Source organism: Geotrypetes seraphini, chromosome 6, assembly GCF_902459505.1.
Source record: "Geotrypetes seraphini chromosome 6, aGeoSer1.1, whole genome shotgun sequence".
NCBI lineage: Eukaryota > Metazoa > Chordata > Amphibia > Gymnophiona > Dermophiidae > Geotrypetes > Geotrypetes seraphini.
Window position 1 is genome coordinate 221432477 of NC_047089.1, and position 20595 is coordinate 221453071.

A 20595-nucleotide genomic window follows, 5' to 3' on the forward strand; every position below is an offset into this window, starting at 1 on the left:
AAGGACGAGCTTAAGGTTCCAAGTAGGACAAATTCGCTTAACCGGCGGCCGGATATGTTGAACCCCCTTGAGGAAACGCACCACGTCCGGCTGCGATGCGAGAGCCGAGCGAGCCACCCGGCCCCTGTAACAGGCAATGGCCGATACTTGAACCTTTAAAGAGTTATATGCTAACCCTTTCTCTACGCCCTCCTGCAGGAACGCAAGAATAGCCGGCAGAGAAGCATGGAAAGGCGCAATTCCGTGTCTTCCGCACCATGCCTCAAAGATTTTCCAGACCCTCGCATAGGAGGCTGACGTTGAAATCCTCTTAGCCTTAAGCAGGGTGGAAATCACCCGTTCTGAATAGCCCTTCTTTTTCAGCCTTGACCTTTCAATAGCCAGGCCGTAAGACCAAAGCGGCCCGGATCTTCCATTAATATTGGACCCTGAGTTAGCAAGTCCGGAGTTACCTGGAACGCTACCTGCTCGCCTACCGACAGCAGCATCAGATCTGCGTACCACGGCCGCCTTGGCCAATCCGGAGCCACCAGGATTACTCTGCCTCGAAAGCGAGAGATGCGTTGCAACACCCGCCCTATCATGGGCCAAGGTGGGAATACATAAAGAAGGGAATTCGGAGGCCACGGGAGAGCTAATGCGTCCACCCCCTCCGATCCCTGTTCCTTGCGTCTGCTGAAGAACCGAGGCACCTTCGCATTGCGGGAAGAGGCCATGAGATCCATCTCTGGCAACCCCCAACGACGGACTAGCAGGCCGAACGCTCGAGCCGACAACTCCCATTCTCCCGGATCGAGAAGAGTTCTGCTGAGGAAGTCCGCCTGCACATTTTCGTGCCCTGCAATGTGTGCCGCCGACAGAAGCGGAACATGCACCTCTGCCCATCGAAACAATTGTCTTGCCTCTTCGGCTAACTGCGGGCTCCGGGTACCCCCCTGCCGATTGACATACGCGACCGCCGTGACATTGTCCGAAAAGATCCTGGTCGGTCTGTCGTGAACTAGGGCCTGAAATGCCCGCAACGCTAACCGGATCGCTCTCAACTCCAGCAAGTTTATGGGCCATTGAGCCTCCTGGGAAGACCAAATTCCCTGCACCGATGTCTGCATGCAGTGGGCTCCCCAGCCCTGCAGGCTGGCATCCGTCGTAACTACCACCCAATCCGGTGTGGCCAACGGCATGCCCCTCCAAAGATGCAAGTCCTGGAGCCACCAGCGCATGCTGTGAGCTGCTCGAGGACTCCACTGGAGACGCACATTGTAGTTCAGAGAAGCTGGGGACCAGCGAGAGAGCCGAGACTGCTGTAAGGGTCTCATGTGGCTCCGGGCCCAGGGAACCACCTCCAGAGTCGCCACCATGGAGCCCAGCACCTGTACATAATTCCAAACTCGAGGCCTGAGCGACCCGAGAAGGAGGCGAATTTGCGCCTGCAATTTCTCCCCCCGATCTCGGGGTAGAAACACCTTCCCCAGAGCCGTATCGAACCGTACCCCCAGATGCACCAAAGATTGCGATGGGGACAAAACACTCTTGGGAAAGTTGACAATCCACCCCAACGACTGAAGGAGAGAGATCACTCTCTGCGTCACCGACACACTCTCCTGCCGGGATGAGGCGCGTATCAACCAATCGTCCAAGTACGGGTGTACGCGAATCCCTTCCTTGCGTAGAAAAGCGGCTACCACCACCATGACTTTGGAAAATGTGCGGGGAGCTGTCGCCAGGCCAAAGGGCATTGCCCGAAACTGAAAATGTTGGCCCAGAATCGCAAACCGCAGATACCGCTGGTGCGGAGGCCATATCGGAATATGGAGGTACGCCTCCTTGAGATCGAGAGACGTGAGGAACTCTCCTGGTCTCACCGCCGCAATAACCGAGCGCACCGTTTCCATCCTGAAATGGCGCACGCTGAGGAATCTGTTGACCCCTTTGAGATCCAGCACAGGTCTGAAGGACCCCCCCTTCTTTGGTACAATGAAGTATAGGGAATAGATACCGCGGCCTACCTCTTCCGGGGGTACCAGTACCACCGCCCCCAGATCGAGCAGCCCCTGAAGTGTCCTGCGGACCTCGGATCCTTTTGCCGCGCCACGGCACGGGGATACCAAGAAAGAATCTACGACGGGAGCGGCGAATTCTAATTTGTACCCTTCGTGAACAAGGTCCAACACCCATTGGTCGGACGTGACATTGGCCCACTCCGCCCGGAATGCCGAAAGCCGACCCCCTAAGGGCAGGGCGGAGGGAGCCAAGCCCCCGTCATTGTGGAGGGCGACTGGCTGGGGTACGGGCTGACTGCCCTGAAGAGGGTCTCGCCGTACGAAAGGAACTTCTCTGCTGAAACCGAGGTCTCGAAGCAGAGAACGGGCCAGATGCAGACCTGGAAAAAGGTCTACCAGCCCTGGCCCGCCTAACATCCCGGAAACGCGGTCTAGACGATGCTTTTTTTTTTTTTTCACACACGCGGCGAACGCCGCCGAAAGACGACTCCGCCCCCCAAGATGCCCGGCACCCGGGAAACGCGACCACACTCGAGGTAGGCAAAGAAAACACTCACCCGGTCCGCCGCTTACCCCCGAAGCCAGGCAATCGTTGGTAAATGTACTGGAAGCCGAGTTAACCACTGCCCGGCTCAGTACTAGCAGGAAGGCTCCCTTTTTTTTTTTTTTTTTTTTTTTATACTGGAATGAAGAAGCCAGCCAATATCCTGCACCTGAAAAGGAACCCCTCTATCCAACGGAGGGGAGGGTGGAGCAGGGACCTGGGAGGGCCCAGGTGTACCTCCCAAAGCCGGCACCAATCAGCCAGGCACCCCCACCTACTGAAGAGAACTAGTCTCAACAGAGGAATCCTAACGGAACACCCTTCAATCTATCCTGCAGCAGGCAGAGACCAGGAGCTAGAAGAATAGCTCCCACCTTGCTGGGAGATAGAGCAAAACTGAATCAACAGAAGGAACACCAGGCTTTAAGGCCAACTGTTAATCAGTTCTCTATCTCCACCTGCTGGTCGATGTGAGCTATACCCACTAGTCTCTGGATTCATCTGCTGCTTTGCTATGGAAATCTAGATTTCCAAAAAGCCTTTGACAAGGTGCCCCATGAACGTCTACTCCGGAAATTGAAGAACCATGGGGTGGAAGGAGACATACATAGATGGATCAGAAACTGGTTGGAGGGTAGAAAACAAATGGTAGGAGTGAAGGGTCACTACTCCGACTGGAGGAGGGTCACGAGTGGTGTCCCGCAGGGCTCGGTGCTCGGGCCACTGCTATTTAATATCTTCATAAATGATCTAGAAACAGGGACGAAGTGCGAGATAATAAAATTTGCGGACGACACCAAACTATTTAATGGAGCTCAGACTATAGAGGACTGCGAAGAATTGCAAAGGGACTTGAACAAACTAGAAGAATGGGCGGCGAAATGGCAGATGAAGTTCAACATTGAGAAATGTAAAGTATTACATGTGGGGAGCAGAAACTCGAGGTACAACTATACAATGGGAGGGATGTTATTGAATAAGAGTACCCAGGAAAGGGACTTGGGGGTAATGGTGGACATGACAATGAAGCCGTCGGCACAGTGTGCAGCGGCCGCTAAGAGAGCGAATAGAATGCTTGGTATAATCAAAAAGGGTATTATAGCCAGAACGAAAGAAGTTATCCTGCCGTTGTATCGGGCGATGGTGCGCCCGCATTTGGAGTACTGCGTCCAATATTGGTCGCCGTACCTTAAGAAGGATATGGCGTTAGTCGAGAGGGTTCAGAGGAGAGCGACACGTCTGATAAAAGGTATGGAAAACCTGTCATATTCTGAGAGATTGGAGAAGCTGGGTCTCTTTTCCCTGGAGAAGAGGAGACTTAGAGGAGATATGATAGAGACTTATAAGATCATGAAGGGCATAGAGAGAGTAAAGAGGGACAGATTCTTCAAACTTTCTAATAACAAAAGAACAAGAGGGCATTCGGAAAAGCTGATAGGAGACAGATTCAAAACAAATGCTAGGAAGTTCTTCTTTACCCAACGTGTGGTGGACACCTGGAATGCGCTTCAAGAAGACGTAATAGGGCAGAGTACGGTACTGGGGTTCAAGAAAGGATTGGATAAATTCCTACTGGAAATGGGGATAGAGGGCCATCGCGTGAGCGGACTGCTGGGCATGATGGACCTCGGGTCTGACCCAGCAGAGGCATTTCTTATGTTCTTATGTTATGTTCTTATATGGAAGAGGCAAAGAGAAGACAGACAGTAGATGGAAGGAATAGAATGACGAGAAGATGAGGAAAGCAGAAACCAGACAAAAGTAGAAAATAATTTCTATTTCATTCAATTTTTATTTTTTTGCTTTAGAATAAAATAGTATTGTAGTTGTGTTGATAAACAAAGCCCTATGCTTCAATCCTAGTACTATAGCAACAATATTCTTATGTCTAATATTAAATATCTAATTATATGTATTGTATGTATTATATGTATTGTGCCACTACCACGGTCATAATATAAAATTTAATTTATGATGACCATGAATTATTGGGGGGCAGTCCTTCCTTTGGAGAAGCCATGACAGTTTTCAGCCACATTTATCAACATTTGTTGACTGCTTGTTTACCCTGAAGACGATTGCGAAACTCAGCTTGAATTGGCAAACAGCGGCATTGAGCTGAACAAGACAAATAAGACTGTTTCTTTGACCTTTGGATGATTTATTTGAGAGCACAAATCTTTTGACCCGATTTACCAACATTTCAGCGTCCACAACATGGAATCAAGATAAGTTTTTATTTAATTTTTTCAGTTTATAATTGATTGAACCATGCTGGTGATTTAACTTAGCACTTTGAACACAGAATATTCTGCCCTTGTCTGGTTTAATGGAGGAACAACGTAACGAGGCAATACAAGTCACTTCAGGGTTTGTTTGAAGGGCGCTCAGGGAACTACACCTATGTTCTCAACTCACAACCAGAATCATGTGATCATAATATAATATAATATAATATAATATAAGTGAAGGGTACTCTCAGTGTGAACCATCAGCGATAGGAGTCCAGCTCCGACACTTCACTTCTGGGTCAAGGCGGAAAGCCGCCACCCCCACACCATCATCGAGCACCCTGGTGTGCTACAAATTAAGTAATTCAATAAATCGTTCAAATAATAAATCAGTGAGTAAATCAAATGTCATTCAACAAAAAATACCTGAGCGACCCCCAAACAAAACCCTGCCAGCCAGACCCCCCAAAAACATTCAGCAAAATCAAAAGATCACATACAAGTTGAAAAAAATACTTATCTGAGACACTTCTCACACATTAACGAGCAAAAACCGCGCCAGGAGAAAAGGTTCAACCACGCTGGTTTCGGGGAGGAGCCCTACTTCAGGAACCTGACCCCCGACGAAAGCAAAAACGAAGAGGTCGGCTGGAGGGCGGGGGTCGCTCAGGTATTTTTTGTTGAATGACATTTGATTTACTCACTGATTTATTATTTGAACGATTTATTGAATTACTTAATTTGTAGCACACCAGGGTGCTCGATGATGGTGTGGGGGTGGCGGCTTTCCGCCTTGACCCAGAAGTGAAGTGTCGGAGCTGGACTCCTATCGCTGATGGTTCACACTGAGAGTACCCTTCACTTATATTATATTATATTATATTATGATCACATGATTCTGGTTGTGAGTTGAGAACATAGGTGTAGTTCCCTGAGCGCCCTTCAAACAAACCCTGAAGTGACTTGTATTGCCTCGTTACGTTGTTTCTATTGTAGGATTTTTGGCAAAAATTGAGTGTATTTGTTGGTTTAATGGAGGAGCAGGAAACCTGTGTGAGCAATGATGGTTCCCAATAAATCGTGGTCAGTATAAATTAAATTTTATAATATGATCGTGGTGGTGGTTACTGTGCACAACACAAATAATTAGATATTTAATATTAGACACAAGAATATTTTTGCTATAGTACTAGGATTGAAGTATATTTCAGAGCGAGTACTTTTGATTCTAATCTCCCATAATTTAGTAACAGATCAGCTGAAGATCTCTTCCTGTAGTTCGGCAGCCAAAACTTTGATTTATAAAATGACAATTGTACAGAATATTATTTATTTTTATACTTTAATAAAATAGAGGCTTGTGTGGATGGGATCAGATGGTTTGTGGGGACGGGGCGGAGACAGGAACAAATTTTTTTCCCTGTGTCATTCTCTAATTTGAACCCCGACTCCCACAGTTCTCAAACTGTTCCTCTCACCACTAGATGGAAGTGATACCTGAAGGCCATGGTGGGAGACAGATCCTCACAGAAACCCTACACCTATTGAGCTGTGCAACAAACATTTCAAGATACTTTAACAATGGGTGCAGAGCAGAATTAACAAGTTTTCGGTTACTTCTCATAATGTAAATTCTTGCATAACCACAGAGGAAAACATATTCTTTTCCACTAAGAGGCAAAATATACAAAATATACGCTCAGTATCTTTAAGGCAAATCTCCCATTAAAAAAACAGCACCAAGATCTAAAACAGAAAAATTTCTACATATTTTATTTATTTATTTATTTTTCTATACCGTTCTCCCAGGAGAGCTCAGAACGGTTTATATGAATTTATTCAGGTGCTCAACCCCAGGGTGCTGAGGTTGTGCCACAGAAGATTGACATACCCTTCAGGTTTCAAGTTTATTTAAAAATTTGATTAATCGCAATATCATATTTCAAAGCGATGTACAAATTAAAAATCGTGGTACCCAACAAAACTCAACGCACACTAGACTCGGACAATACCAGACAAACATAGGGTAGGTGGGTTGAACTATAAGAAATTAGAGAAAAAGAGAAACATAGAGCAATAAGAATGGGAATTGTTACCCATACTCTGACAAAGGGATGAGATTTACCGTAAGACGACTTTTCAGTACCTTAAAATCCTCCCCAAAGTCGGGGGTCGTCTTATACGCCGGGTACTGTTTACATTCCCTTACTTTACATGCCCTAACATCTCCTTCCTTACCTCCTGTCTGACTTCTCTGACTTCTAATACTGTTAAAGGAAACCTTAATAACTAAAGGTTTAAGCACTGTTACTAGCGATCCAAGCTGGTCTGACATAAACGATGCTAATTCCCCAAATAATGGAAATCATTATTCACCTATAAATATTAGCAAACAGGAGGATCTGGAGCCAGAATCACGTTCTATACGATACGCCCCTGGGTCGGCTCTGCTTACAAAACCCAACTGGTGTGGGAGGGGTACAATTTGCTGCTTCTTCAGACCAGAGCCCGGGGGCCCCGCCTTCTGCACTTTTCCCCCGCCCACCAGCCCGCCTCACCTTTTGCCTCCGCCTACCACGCAGCGGGCCGTCAAAGCGCAACCAATGAGAGGAGACTTAGCTCGCTCGCCCACCAGTGAGCCCGCGCGATGGATTGAAGTCGTGTTGCCGGCCGGGTTAAGCTCGCCCTGGGGTTCGGAGAGCGAGGCGTGCTACGGGGGAGGGGAGCCGGTGCCGGGATGTGGTGGTTAGACGGAGCGCTGTTCCGGCTCGTCCGGTGAGTAGTGGGTCCGCCGGCGGGCTTTATCCTTTCTGCTCCGCTTCCTAACTGTGGGGGGTCTGGTGATAATAAGGTCTTTTCTTAGCCAGTTTATTTAAAAAGATAAATAAACCAGGTTTTGCTATAGGAATGCGTGCACATGTCGGGTCTGTGCAGCTCTGGGGGGAGGGGGTAAGTAAACATTTGAATTAAAATTGTTGAAATAAATTCTGATGTTCTTTTAAGTTTTATTTGTTGTGCAGAAGGTGTGCGGAAGAAGGGGTAGTCTTATACGGCGAGTATATAACAAACTCTATATTTTAACTGTAAAAGTTGGGGGGTCGTCTTATACGCCCAGTCGTCTTATACGCCGGCAAATACGGTATTTTCACAGTATATGCAAAAATCAATTTAAGAGGTATTACCCTGGTTCTAGAACACCAATACATCTCCTAGAAAATAGGATAAACTGGCCTAATATAGATCCCCACATAAACCTAGATCAGGGGTGGGCAACGAGGGCCGCAATCCAGTCGGGTTTTCAGGATTTCCCCAATGAAAATGCATGAGATCCATTTGCATGCACCTTGGGGAAATCCTGAAAATACAACTGAACAGGATTTTCCCAATGAATATGCATGAGATTCATATGCATACAATGGAAGGCGGTGCATGCAAATAGATCTCATGCATATTCATTGGGGAAATCCTGAAAACCCGACTGGATTGCAGCCCTCGTTGCTCACCCCTGACCTAGATGCTAGGAGAATCTCTCACCTCCGCTACACATGCCAAGTAAAGTTAGCCCATCACCAAATATAGAAATATTAATTAGAAATAGAAACAAGCACTCAAAACGACTGAAGAGAAAAACCTCAAGCTGCCAGACTACATGCAGTGCAATACCAGCAGAATACAAAAAAATACATTCCTTCCATACCATACAAAACAGAAAGACAGATACACATTTCCCAAAGCTGACAGAGAAATTCAAAAGAAGAAATAAAAAGCTCTGTATAATCCAGAGGAACATAGTACATAGTAGATGATGGCAAATAAGAATGGTCCATCCAGTCTGCCCTACCTGATTCAATTTCAATTTTTTTTAATTTTTTCTTCTTAGCTATTTCTGGGCAAGAATCCAAAGCTCTACCCGGTACTGTGCTTGGATTCCAACTGCCAAAATCTCCTTCAAAACCTACTCCAGCTCATCTACACCCTCCCAGCCATTGAAGCCCTCTCCAGCCCATCCTCCCCCCAAATGTCCATATACAAACCCAGACCGTGCAAGACTGCCCAGTACTGGCCTTAGTTCAATATTTAGAGAAGCAGTAGCTAGAGTACAAAAAAATGTTGCATACCACCACCACGCCAGAAAAGTAATGACCAGAGACTATACTTTTCAGAAGCAGAACTAAACCCAAGAATTTCTCTTTTGTACTTTATTACCTAATGCATTACTTTTGGGAACACGTATAAATTATTATGCCAATAAAGTCTTTTTGAAATGAACTGAAAAAGAGAAAGAGGGAGAGATTCTGCAAATCATTGGGAGATAGGTTCCAGTGCTGAGCGGTGCTCAGGAATGTTACCATTCCACAATCTGTGCCCACATGTTCAACTCTGTCCACCCACCAGGAAAGGGAAATTAGAAACATTCCAGCAGACTAAAGCAAAGGAACATCAAATACAATTAGCAGAGAGAAGCCATCGAAGGAAGAGACAGAGCAGAAGGGAGGCTAAAAGGACAGGAGTTCTGGTTCCGGCTGAAGGAGCCCTCAGGACTCTGAGCTATTTGTTAGAATCGAACACAGGAAGCAGGATGGCGGTTTCTGTAAGCATGCAACAGATTGGCAGTTGCTGGGTTCTAACTTCATGTTTAACTGAACAGGTAGTTGAAGTCAGAAATGATTTTTTCCTCCATCTGTGAAGAAATGTTTATTACTTACTTTTTCAGTGGGTCTGTTACAGTCTTTTGGATTTGGTTTACCTGAGGCAAACAGATAAATGCAGATTAAGACTTCAGACCCTGTGGATTTGAGAGGTCCCATTACAACATGACTCCCTGCCCTGAAACCCTGTTATCTCCTCCATCTGCCACAGCACTGTACAGAGAAAGCCCTATCCATTTTGCTATTACATGCTTCAATTTCTTTGTAAAATACACATTTCTCACCGGGAGGGGGGGGGGGGAACCTTCTTACCTTCTCTTGGTTAAAGGCATCCATTCTTTTCATAGCTGTATCCAAAGCTGTCACCATTGCAAGAAACACTGGGTCCTGCTCACAAAGCGGATTGGAAAGCAGGTCTGAAGAGATCTTTACAGCCGATTTAGACATAGCTGGAAAGCAACGGAAATAAATTAAACGGAGGTCAATGAACACAGAAAACAAAGCATCCTAAAACCATTTAGTGCGAAGACATGTGTGTGTGTGCACTTTAGCACAAGAGATGTACCGTATTTTCACGCATATAACGCGCGCGTTATACGCATTTTTACCTACTGCGCATACCCCTCGCGCGTTATACGCGTGAGCGCGGTATACAAAATTTTTTTTACATAGTTCCCACCCCGCCCGACGCCCGATTCACCCCCCCCAGCAGGACCGCTCGCACCCCCACCCCAAACGACCGCTCGCACGTGCTCCCACCCGCACCCGCATCCACGATCGGAGCAAGAGGGAGCCCAAGCCCTCTTGCCCGGCCGACTCCCCAACTCCCCGACAATATCGGGCCAGGAGGGAGCCCAAACCCTCCTGGCCACGGTGACACCCTACCCCCACCCCGCACTACATTACGGGCAGGAGGGATCCCAGGCCCTCCTGCCCTCGACGCAAACCCCCCTCCCTCCAACGACCGCCCCCCCCCAAGAACCTCCAACCGCCCCCCCAGCCGACCCGCGACCCCCCTGGCCGACCCCCACGACACCCCCACCCCCTTCCCCGTACCTTTGGTAGTTGGCCGGACAGACGGGAGCCAAACCCGCCTGTCCGGCAGGCAGCCAACGACGGAATGAGGCCGGATTGGCCCATCCGTCCCAAAGCTCCGCCTACTGGTGGGGCCTAAGGCGCGTGGGCCAATCAGAATAGGCCCTGGAGCCTTAGGTCCCACCTGGGGGCGCGGCCTGAGGCACATGGGCCCAACCCGACCGAGTCGGGACAGCGCACGGAGAGTCGGGGCAGTGCACGGAAAGTCAGGGAGGGTGAACGGAGAGTCGGGACAGCGCACGGAGAGGCGGGGCAGTGCACAGAAAGTCAGGGAGGGTGAACGGATAGTCGGGACAGCGCACGGAGAGTCGGGGAGGGCGAAAGGACAGTCGGGCTGCATGCGCGGTATACCCGTGAGCGCGGTATACAAAAGCTTTTGTACATAAAATCGTGGTTTCTGCGCGCTATACCCGTGTGCGCGTTTTACACTTGAGATGTACACTGCTAAACTCCTTAATTCATTGTACGTAAAGCTTCTCTTTATTGTATTTACATTTTCTTTTATTGTATTCACAATCTCTTTTAAACCGCCTAGAAGTCGCAAGATAGCTGGCGGTATATAAAAATAAAGTTATTATTATTATTAATATTATTATTATCTGCGTGAAAATACGGTATATGTGAATACATGTACAGGATCAGCGTTTTCACCTTCCTAGCATACGTATAGATTAAACTTAGTAATCAGGGCTTCCCCGGCTAATTAACACACAGGACTGGATAGCTGGATACCAGCTATATCATATGCAAGCATTTCTCTCATTAAGTAAACCCACCACCTCCAGTTGCCTAGAGCTACTCTGTTGGCTGAAGCCACAATCCCCCTCAAATATGTTCAGTCTTCTCATCTTACTATGTCTGTTTAAACTGCATCCCCATCCTTTCTTCCTGCTGTGGCAGTGCCAGTTGCAGAGGTGTGTGTGCACAGTGGATGTGCTTCTGGACACAACAGATGTAAAACAGAAAGAACAATGCAAACTATGTCAAGAGCTGTTGCTGTATGGAGTAACTTCCTATTTGAGTCAAGACTGTTCTCCCCTCCCTCCTACCCATGGCATTAGGCAGGAAGAGCTGCCTCCAGAGCCATGTACCAGGCTCAATTGGTGCAAGCTAGTGACCAAGACTTCAAAGACTTTGAAATGTTCTTTGGCCACAATAAAACATTTATCCATTTGGGGATCACACCATTTACGTTTCCCCCAAGATCTGAAGTTTTGGCAGCGCTCCTGTAATCTCTTTGGATCACTGAATGTGGTCTGTAGAATAAACTCAATTTCTAGAATAAGATATCATCAGAGAAGGCTGAAAAGGGGATAGATCCAGAAAACATTTCTATGCAGAAAAGGCGATGAATGTATGAAAAAGCCTGAGAACAGCACAAAGGATCCATGAAGATAAAACCAAGAGATCGAAAAAAAACATGTGATATTGCAGTAAGAAGAAAGAAATGGGCAGCTTTGTGATATTTGACTAATGTCTATCAAATCTTTCCTTTCAACCCTCTAGTCTAGGGTAGACATATATAGGTTCTTTAGGTCTTATCTCATGTGGCTTTTGGTGTAGACCAGGGGTGCCCACACTTTTTTGGCTTGCAAGCTACTTCTACCAACAATAAAATTAAAAAAAAACACAAAGTACACGATACGCAGAGAAAATGTTAATTATCATTTGTATTCCGGGGGGTTTTCAGTGGTCAAGGCAGATGACTTTAAAATATGCAATGTCACCTTAGCAACAACTATACAAAAATAGACAAATATACCCCTCCCTGTTATGCAGATGGCCAGGGGGGTAACTGAAGCTCTGCATACTACTGATATGTCTCCTCAAGTCTACTTATCTGATCTGGGTGTTGCCAAGACAACTTCAAAGGTTTCCACAACAAGTATCTTGACCTTTGTGACCTGGGAGTTGCCCAAACAGCATCAAAAGGACAGATGGCAAACCGGTCTCTATAACACCTCCTTGATTACATCAAAAGGACTGGCCAGGGGGGGTAACTGAAATCCACAAAGTCTGCTTCTCTGGCATTCTGACTTCCTTTTGCCTGCGTGTCTCTCAAATAACATCAGTAAAGCCAGATGGGAAAACCAGTCTCTGCAAACACCTCCTGGGTAACATCAAAAGGACAGGGAAACCAAACAAGTATCTGCTATCTTGACCTCCTTGACCTAGGTGTTGTCAAAACAGAGAACAAAAGAGCAAGACCAGCTGTTTATGCTTTACTAAGAACCCAGCAGCTTTTCCAGCTTTTCACCCAATATAAAAGACGGGACTTGCCTCTAACCTTAGAATCCATTTTCGTTGCAACCAAGGGACAGCAGCCCGTGTCGACCCTCCTATCAATTGCCAGGATTCCCGATTGTGAAGGATGGTGTTGCCCAGACGCACGGTGATGTTATTCTATTTTATTCTTATATATATATATGTATAATAAAGTGTGATTGTTTATGCTTTATATTGTCTGTGTGCTTTTCTGAGTGTCACTGATCATCCCATTTGAAAGAAATAAGTGGCGGAACACTCCCCTTTTACTAAACCGTGATAGCGGTTTTTAGCGCAGGGAGCTGCGCTGAATGCCCCGCGCTGCTCCTGCTGCTCATAGGCTCCCTGTGCTAAACACCACTATTGCAGTTTAGTAAAAGGAGGCCATAGTGCAAAATATAGACAGCAGTTATAAATTCTCAAAACGAAAACATTTTGATCACTAAATTGAAAATAAAATCATTTTTCCTACCTTTTTGTCTGGTGATTTCATGAGTCTCTGGTTACACTTCCTCCTTCTGTAAATTCAAGATTTCTTTCTTTCTGCCCCCTCCCCTTTTCTTTCTGTCTCCCTTTCTCTCTTCCCCTGCCTGTCTTTCTTTCTCTCCTCCCCTGCCTGCCTGTCTTTCTTTCTCTCTCCCTTTGCCCCCCCCCAGCCGATTTCTCCCTGCTTTCCTGAGCCAGGCCTGGCATGTACAAGCGCCGGGCCCACAAGTCTTCCCCCCCCCGACATCAATTCTAATGTCAGAGAGGAAGTTCCAGGCCAGCCAGGCAGCGACTGGCTGGCTCAGAACTAAGGTAAAGGCTTGTGGGTCCGGCATTTGTATATGCTTGGCCTGGCTAGGGGAGGCAGGAAAAACAGGTCTTATCCAGGGACAGCAGGCAGCTATTCTCACATATGGGTGATGTCATCCATGGAGCCTGGATGCAGCAGCTTCGCAAGCAGACTTGCTTGTAGAACTTTAGAAAGTTTGCGACTGCCGCACTGCACATGCGTGAGTGCCTTCCCGCCCACTGCAGGGCACGCGTCTCCTCAAATCATATAGCTAGCAGAGAAGCCAACCAGGGGAGGAGGGTGGGTTGTGAAAATAGCAGCCTGCTGTCTCTGGATAACACCTGTTGCGGTAAGTAACTGTGCTTTATCCCAGGACAAGCAGGCAGCCTATTCTCACATATGGGTGACCTCCAAGCTAACCAAAAAGGGATGGTGGGGAGTGTTGGCAATTTAGGAGAATACATTTTGTAATATTGCCTGGCCGAAATGGCCATCCTGTCTGGAAAAAGTATCCAGACAATAATGAGAAGTGAATGTGGCAGATTTCCTCAATAGGAGTAGATCTGAGGAAAGCCACTGATGCCGCCATGGCTCTGACTTTGTGGGCTGTGACTCGACTCTGTAGATGCAGTCCATACTGAGCATAGCAGAAAGATATGCAAGCAGCTAACCAGTTGGAGATGGTGTACTTGGAAATTGGATGTCCCAACTTGTTTGGATCGAAGGAGACAAAAAGTTGAAGAGCAGATCTTTGTGGTTGAGTGCATTGCAAGTAGAAAGCCAAAGCACACTTACAGTTCAGAGTATGAAGAGCTGTTTCTCCACGATGAGAATTTGGCTTTGGAAAAAACACTGGAAGTACAATGGATTGGTTGAGATGAAATTTTGAAACTACTTTAAGTAAGAATTTAGGATGAGTACGGAGGACCACCTTGTCATAATGGAATACTGTGAAAGGTGAGTCTGCAACTAAAGCTTGTAGCTCGCTGACCCTGCAGGCAAACATGAGAGCAATGAGAAAAACCACTTTCCAAGTGAGATATTTAAGATGAGCCGAATCCATTGGTTCGAAAGGAGGCTTCATCAATTGAGCAAGAACAACATTGAGATCCCAAACCACTGGAGGAGGTTTGAGAAGTGGTTTGACATTGAATAATAATAATAATAATAATAACTTTATTTTTCTATACCGCCATAGTCAGGCGACTTCTAGGCGGTTTACATTCTAAGAAGGCTGGACATTCAGCGAATAGCAAAAATCTTAATACAAATCGGTGTCATAGATCGACTTACGATACAATATAGTGAGTCTAAATACAATAACATATAATACAGTCTAAATTCCATAGTATAGAATACAGTGAGTCTAAATACAATAGCATATAAAAGTCTAAATATAATACCGTACAAGGAGTCTTAATGTAGTACGATAGTCTGGATGGGAAACTTGCGTGTTAAATTGGAGATCTATGGGCAAGGAGTGTCTGAGAGATTTAGGACATCCATCAGATGGAGTCCTAAGGTTAGAGGAGATCAGAAAAAGAGGGGCTTCTTGAGAAAGAGAAGGGCGTTTGTTGGGGAGGAGTCCTAGTGAGGGAGGGGGCTGTTTTAGTCAATGAATTTTGCGAATAGGGCGGTTTTGATCGATTTGCGGAATGCACTATAAGTCGTATTGGGTTCGTTTATGTGGTTTTTCAGCCAAATTTGTTGTCTGTTCGCTTGGAACTTAAAGGTTCTGTCCAAGAAGGATTTGTATCTGCAGCCTGTAATCTTTGGGTAAGCAAAGATGTTTTTATTTCTGGTCGTTCTAGTGGGGTTGTGTAGGCTGAAGTGAGTTTGTAGGTATGATGGTGCTAGTCCCCAGGCTTGCTTGAAACAGGTGCAAGCAAATTTGAAAAGAATTCTCGCTTCTATTGGAAGCCAATGCAGCTTTTTATAGTAGGGACTGATGTGGTCGTTTTTTCTTAGATCGAAAATTAGGCGGACGGCGGTGTTTTGTATTAATTTCAGTTTTTTTATTGTCTTTTGTGGGATGCCCAGGTAGATGATATTGCAGTAGTCGAGGAGGGATAGGGTCAGTGCCTGTACCAGGAGCCTGAATGATGTAGGGTCGAAGTATTTTTTTATGGTTCTTAGTTTCCATAGCGTGTAAAAGCATTTTTTCACTAGTGAATTTGTGTGGTCGGTCATAGTTAGGTGAGTGTCAAGAGTGATACCCAGTATTTTTATGTTTTTGGAAATTGGGTATTCGTGGTTGTTTATTTTTAGCGATGTTCTCGTAATAGTGTCATTAGGACTAGCCAGGAAGACTTTTGTTTTTTCTGCGTTTAGTTTTAGTTTGAAATTAGTGGTCCATTTATTGATTTCGGTCATTGTGGTTGAGAGGTTATCTACAATTTCTTTTGTGATGTCGTTTAACGGTATAAGGATGGATATGTCGTCCGCGTAAATGTAGTGTATTAAATTTAGTTTTTGTAGTAGGTGACCTAGGGAGGCGATATAGATATTAAAAAGAGTGGGTGATAGGGGGGAACCTTGAGGCACGCCTGATAGGTTTTTCCATGGTTTGGAGAAGTTTCCATTGCTGATTACCTGGTAGGATCTGTTTGTCAGGAATTCTTGGAACCATTTCTTTGCCTTTCCTGTGATTCCCATTGCTTCAAGGCACCGTAGCATGATTTCGTGATCTACCAGGTCAAATGCGCTGCTGAGGTCTAATTGTAGGATCAGTGCGCTTTTGCCTTTGCTAAAGAGATCATAAAGGTGATTCAGTAAGGAGGCTAGGACAGTTTCTGTGTTGTATCCTTTTCTGAATCCTGATTGGTGTTCGCTAAGGAGGTTGAATTTGTCCAGGTAGTTGACTAGTTGGAGGTTGACCAATCCTTCCTGTATCTTTGTGAAGAGGGGAATGCTTGCTATGGGTCTGTAATTGGATGTAAGAGCCGAGGACGCTTTCTGGTCTTTGGGGATTGGTGTGATTAGTATGTGTCCCATTTTTTTATTTAATGTTCCGTTTGCAAGAGCAGATGTTAGCCATGCAAAGAGTTCCTTTTTAAATTCTAGAGGGGCAACTGACATGATTTTAGGGGGACATGCATCGAGTAGGCAGTTGGATTTGGTGTATTTGTTAAATAGATTTAGGAACTGCTGCCAGTTTGGGTGTTCGAGGTGGTCCCATATCATATCTACTCTGGTGTCTTGGTCATGAGGTTCCAGGAATTGAAGGGCATCTGTTGTGGATGTGGGTAGAGTTACATTTAATTCAGTGATTTTATTTTGGAAGTAGTTGGCTAGGGTTTGAGCCGATGGAGTGGGCTCAGTGTCCTTTTTTAATATTTGTGTTGTGTCGGTTATAGTTTTTACTAGTTTGAATAATTCTTTGCTGTTTACTTTTGAAGTACCAATTTTTTTTGCATAATGTTTAGTGCGTTTTTCTTTGATCATGTTTTTGTATATTATCATTTTTTGTTTCCAGTTTGACTTGTCTGACTCGTTGTTTGTTTTTTGCCAGATTCTCTCTAATTTTCTTAGTTCCTGTTTGGTGGTTAGGAGTTCACAGTCAAACCATTCATTTGGTGGTCTATTTTTCTTTTTGTATGTTTTATATGGTGCTATTTGGTCTAAGAGTTCTTTGCTGTAAGTTTCCCATTTTGTGGGGAAGTCATGAGTTTCATTGATTATGGGCTGTAACTCGTAGTGGGTCCAAAATTCGGTTTGGTTGATGATGCCTCGGCTGGTAATTTTGTTCGTGTTGGTGTTTTTGTTTTTTTGTTGTGTATTCTTTTTTAGCCAGTGTAGATTGAACTTGCCAATGTAGTGGTCTGACCAAATACATTTTTCCCAGGGTCTGGAGTGATATTGTATTATGGGGGCTATAATTTCTTTGTGGGAGAAGGTGATTAAGTCTAGTTTGTGACCTTTTTCGTGGGTTATTTCTGTGTCTGGGTTTGGAAAGTCCAGTGACTTTAGGAGGTTGGTGATTTCTGTTGTTTCTGGTTTTGTCTTTTGTTCTAGGTGAGTGTTTATGTCTCCCAGAAGTAAGTTGTATGTACCTTTTAGGTTAGATAAGGTAAGGAATTCGGCAAATTCCTCTTTTGCACTTGACCATTTTTTGGGTGGGATATAGAATAGAGTAGTGATTAATGATTCTTCTAACTGTGCGTTAGTGATTTTGCAAGTTAGTATTTCAAGGTTGTCTGAGGATTTGGAATCGGTCTTGGTGTAGTCAAAGTGATCTTTTAAGATGATCGCTAGTCCTCCTCCTTTTTTCCATTTTCTTGATAGTGGGATAATTTTGTATCCCAGAGGTAGGATTTCTTTCATGATAGTGTCAGTGTCAGAGATCATCCATGTTTCTGTCAGAAACAGGAGATCAGGTTTTGTTTGTAGTATCCAATCGTTTAATATGTGGGCTTTGTTTCTCACGGAGCGGGTGTTTAGGTAGTATCCCTTAATGTTTTCATAATTGTTTGCTGTAGGGATTTCAGAGTGTGGTAGCTTTTTTATGTTTCTGTTGCCGAGTTTGTTCTTGCGTGATTTGCGGGTTGTGTTTAGTACTGTGATTTGGTGAAGGACTTGTTTTGGCTGGTTGTGTAGGGGATGGAGAGGGTTGGAGGGCTTAGTTAGTTCGATTGGTCTGAGCCAGGAGATGGGATAGGTGTGCATGGGTTGGGGGGAGTTGTCTTCATTGCCCCAGCATTTAGAGCATATTAGGTATAGAATCCCTAAAAGTAATTGTTGTTTATAGCAGATTGCCATATTGTGTGGTAAGGAGTGCTGTTCGGGTTGTGAGAGGTAGGGACTATTGGCAGAGGTCGTCCGTGGGTGCTAGAGAGAGGTAGAGTGAGACTGGTTGTGTAAACGAGTAAGTTGAGTGTAGGGAACTGAGTTAAATTGTGAGTGCAGGTTAAGTAGGGGGACATACGGTAGCGTATGTGGGTAAAGTCAGCAGTGGTTGGTTGTGCAAACAGTATCAGGTCACACAGTAACATATATTAAGTATTCATGCATTAGTTGGACAAGTCTTGCAATAACAGGTTGTACATGCGGTTGCGGGCTATTCATGCATTAGCTGGTTGTACTTGTGGTTATGTATTATTATGTTTACTAAGCTAGCGGTTATACATGCGTTTACATAATATTACATGCAGTATTCATGCGTTTACATAATATTACATGCAGTATTCATGCATTAGCTGGTTGTACTTGCGGTTATGTATTATTATGTTTACTAAGCTAAGCTAGCGATTATACATGCGTTTACATAATATTACATGCGTTTACATAATATTACATGCGTTTACATAATATTACATGCAGTATCAGTCTGTACGTGCTGGCTATTCTTACTGGACCGGCAATAAACCTGCAGTAAACGATTGTACGTAGTCTAAACATGCAGCTTCTAATTTTAGGGAGTACTTATTGTTCTTCTGGAGTTGTGCTTTTTGCTCCGGTGCTTCGCAAAGGTGCGTGCTAAGGTGCACGCCTTGGACGTGCGCCTTCGACGGCACGCCGAACGGCTGCACGCCGTTGGCGCTTCAACTTTTAAGGCGTCGGGGGGTCCTGTAGCGTCGGGAGGGGGGCGGAGCAGAGCTCCCACGCTCCTCTCCTGCTGGATCGCACGAGGCTGGCTGCTCTCCTTCCACCGAGCAGCGGCCGGATCAAAAGGCCGCGCTCCGGTGGCGCTTCAACTTTTAAGGCGTCGGGGGGTCCTGTAGCGTCGGGAGGGGGGCGGAGCAGAGCTCCCACGCTCCTCTCCTGCTGGATCGCACGAGGCTGGCTGCTCTCCTTCCACCGAGCAGCGGCCGGATCAAAAGGCCGCGCTCCGGTGGCGCTTCAACTTTTAAGGCGTCGGGGGGTCCTGTAGCGTCGGGAGGGGGGCGGGGCGGAGCAGAGCTCCCACGCTCCTCTCCTGCTGGATCGCACGAGGCTGGCTGCTCTCCTTCCACCGAGCAGCGGCCGGATCAAAAGGCCGCGCTCCGGTGGCGCTTCAACTTTTAAGGCGTCGGGGGGTCCTGTAGCGTCGGGAGGGGGGCGGGGCGGAGCAGAGCTCCCACGCTCCTCTCCTGCTGGATCGCACGAGGCTGTCTGCTCTCCTTCCACCGAGCAGCGGCCGGATCAAAAGGCCGCGCTCCGGTGGCGCTTCAACTTTTAAGGCGTCGGGGGGTCCTGTAGCGTCGGGAGGGGGGCGGAGCAGAGCTCCCACGCTCCTCTCCTGCTGGATCGCACGAGGCTGGCTGCTCTCCTTCCACCGAGCAGCGGCCGGATCAAAAGGCCGCGCTCCGGTGGCGCTTCAACTTTTAAGGCGTCGGGGGGTCCTGTAGCGTCGGGAGGGGGGCCGAGCAGAGCTCCCACGCTCCTCTCCTGCTGGATCGCACGAGGCTGGCTGCTCTCCTTCCACCGAGCAGCGGCCGGATCAAAAGGCCGCGCTCCGGTGGCGCTTCAACTTTTAAGGCGTCGGGGGGTCCTGTAGCGTCGGGAGGGGGGCGGAGCAGAGCTCCCACGCTCCTCTCCTGCTGGATCGCACGAGGCTGGCTGCTCTCCTTCCACCGAGCAGCGGCCGGATCAAAAGACCTTTCATAAATCTGGAAACTACCGGATGAGCAGAAAGGGATTTCCCTTCGATAGGCTGATGAAAAGAAGCAATCGCACTGAGATGGACTCGAATGGATGTGGATTTGAGTCCTGATTGAGACAAATGGAACAGGTAATCCAAAACTGAAGACAAGGAGGTAGATTGAGGCTCCATGTGATGAATGGTGCACCAAGCAAAAAATCTAGTCTATTTCTGATTGTAGTATTGTCCAGTGGTAGGCTTCCTGGAAGCCTCTAAAATGTCCTGTACAGATTGAGAAAACTGTAGAATGGCAGTTAAGTTGAGAAGTACCAAGCTGTCAGGTGTAGAGACTGCAGTTTGGGATGAAGTAGAGACCCCTGACTCTGTATAAGCAGAGAGGGAAAAACTGGTAGAAGTATTGGCTCCCTGCTGTTGAATTGAAGTAGAGGGGAGAACCAAGATTGCCTGGGCCACCAA

At 46.4% G+C, this 20595-nt stretch overlaps 1 protein-coding gene across 4 annotated transcripts in view; it reads right to left on the reverse strand.

Moving 5' to 3' along the window:
* The window catches only part of BIN3 (bridging integrator 3), an 89240-nt gene that overhangs the window by 25468 nt on the left and 43177 nt on the right, over window positions 1-20595 (reverse strand). For all 4 annotated transcript variants that reach the window (XM_033949532.1, XM_033949530.1, XM_033949529.1 and 1 more), the window contains 2 exons: window positions 9737-9873; window positions 9482-9522 (listed from right to left, as the gene is read on the reverse strand). In XM_033949532.1, coding sequence (XP_033805423.1) covers window positions 9482-9522; window positions 9737-9873 — 178 coding nt within the window. The remainder of the gene's footprint in view (window positions 1-9481; window positions 9523-9736; window positions 9874-20595) is intronic.